Source organism: Penaeus monodon, chromosome 30 (genome assembly GCF_015228065.2).
Source record: "Penaeus monodon isolate SGIC_2016 chromosome 30, NSTDA_Pmon_1, whole genome shotgun sequence".
NCBI classification, from domain to species: Eukaryota; Metazoa; Arthropoda; class Malacostraca; order Decapoda; family Penaeidae; genus Penaeus; species Penaeus monodon.
Genome location: NC_051415.1, coordinates 17,959,391 through 17,960,577, shown reverse-complemented (window position 1 = coordinate 17,960,577; position 1,187 = coordinate 17,959,391). Strand labels below are relative to the sequence as shown.

The window sequence follows — 1,187 nt, the reverse complement described above, 5'->3', positions numbered from 1 at the left end:
TGCGTCTGTTGTGTCGGTCTCGCTTCACTCGTTCTCCCCGGTTCGTCTTCGGTATCTTTGGAGTTACCTGAGGCTCCTGCTGACGACTTGAGCGAGAACATCGCCTATCACAGACACTCGCGCCGCCGCGCTCTCCCTGGCAGCATTCCCGATGCCATCCCTCTGCCTGCATTCTCCTTGGCCGCTCCTCCATCGACCGACCTCGGGGAGGGCTTTCCCGATGGCTGTTTACTGCCGTGTTGTACCTAGTGATAAGATTGTTATAGTCTTCGTCGTTAATGGAAAACCGAGAGTCAAAAATGCCTTGTCTGTCGTTACCCGCATTGGATTCGGTTCCAACCTCGTCGATCTTGTCGATGGACGCCAGGCTTTTGTAGAGTCGTCCTGACATACCGTTTTCCTCCAGCATGGGCAGCATCGGAAGAAACACGTTGTTGCAGCTTTTGTAAATAGAGTCATCCTGGTTCAACCAGCTGAACATCGACAAGGATTCCTCGGAGTGTGAGAATGACTTGTAGGACCAGATATCTTCCCTCGATCGCGACAGGCTCAGACGGCCATCGTGGAGGCGTTCCCGAGACTTAGAAAGCGTCTTTTTCTGGTTTGACATCTGCATCCTCTCGAAAAGAACTTCGCGAGATTTCGAGAGACTCCTCGCGCGGTCCAAGGACTGCCTCGATCCCCCGCGGTACAGGGAATTCGTGGAGGAATAGGTAGAATTGACAGCCGAGGACCTCTGGCCACTGAGAGGATGAATGGGCGGCAAGCCTATATCCCGGGGAGAGGAACTCATGGGCGTAAGAACGGTGGGCGTGGTATTGTTAGGGGTGAGAACGGTGGGTGTGGCGTTGGCGGGTGTCTGGATGACCGGCGTGTTGCTGTGAGAACCATGAGATCTGTTGAAGAGATCGCGGGCGTCGGAGGTGACGATGTCAGAGAGGGCAGATATGAGAGTCTGATTGGTGGGCGTGGAGCTCGTGCTGGGAGGCGAGCGAGCTGGACCGACGGCGTCGACGCGTTAAGGGACGTGGGTGGAGAGCTTCGTGCGGCTGCAGCGGGATCTTGGCCTTGCTGAGGTCGGCCTTCATCCACGGGTGGTCCAGGCACTCCTTGGCGCTCATCCTCAGGCTGCAATGACACGAGTAATGGAAATATTACGTACGGCAATGGCGAATAATTATAACTGC

At 55.5% G+C, this 1,187-nt stretch overlaps 1 protein-coding gene across 1 annotated transcript in view; it reads right to left on the bottom strand.

Moving 5' to 3' along the window:
* Nucleotides 1-1,045: 1,045 nt before the first annotated feature.
* LOC119592595 (serine/threonine-protein kinase 17A-like) overlaps nt 1,046-1,187 on the bottom strand; it is a gene marked incomplete at its 3' end in the record, with an annotated part of 209,876 nt that continues 209,734 nt past the window's right edge. The window contains 1 exon segment of the mRNA XM_037941480.1: nt 1,046-1,128. Coding sequence (XP_037797408.1) covers nt 1,046-1,128 — 83 coding nt within the window.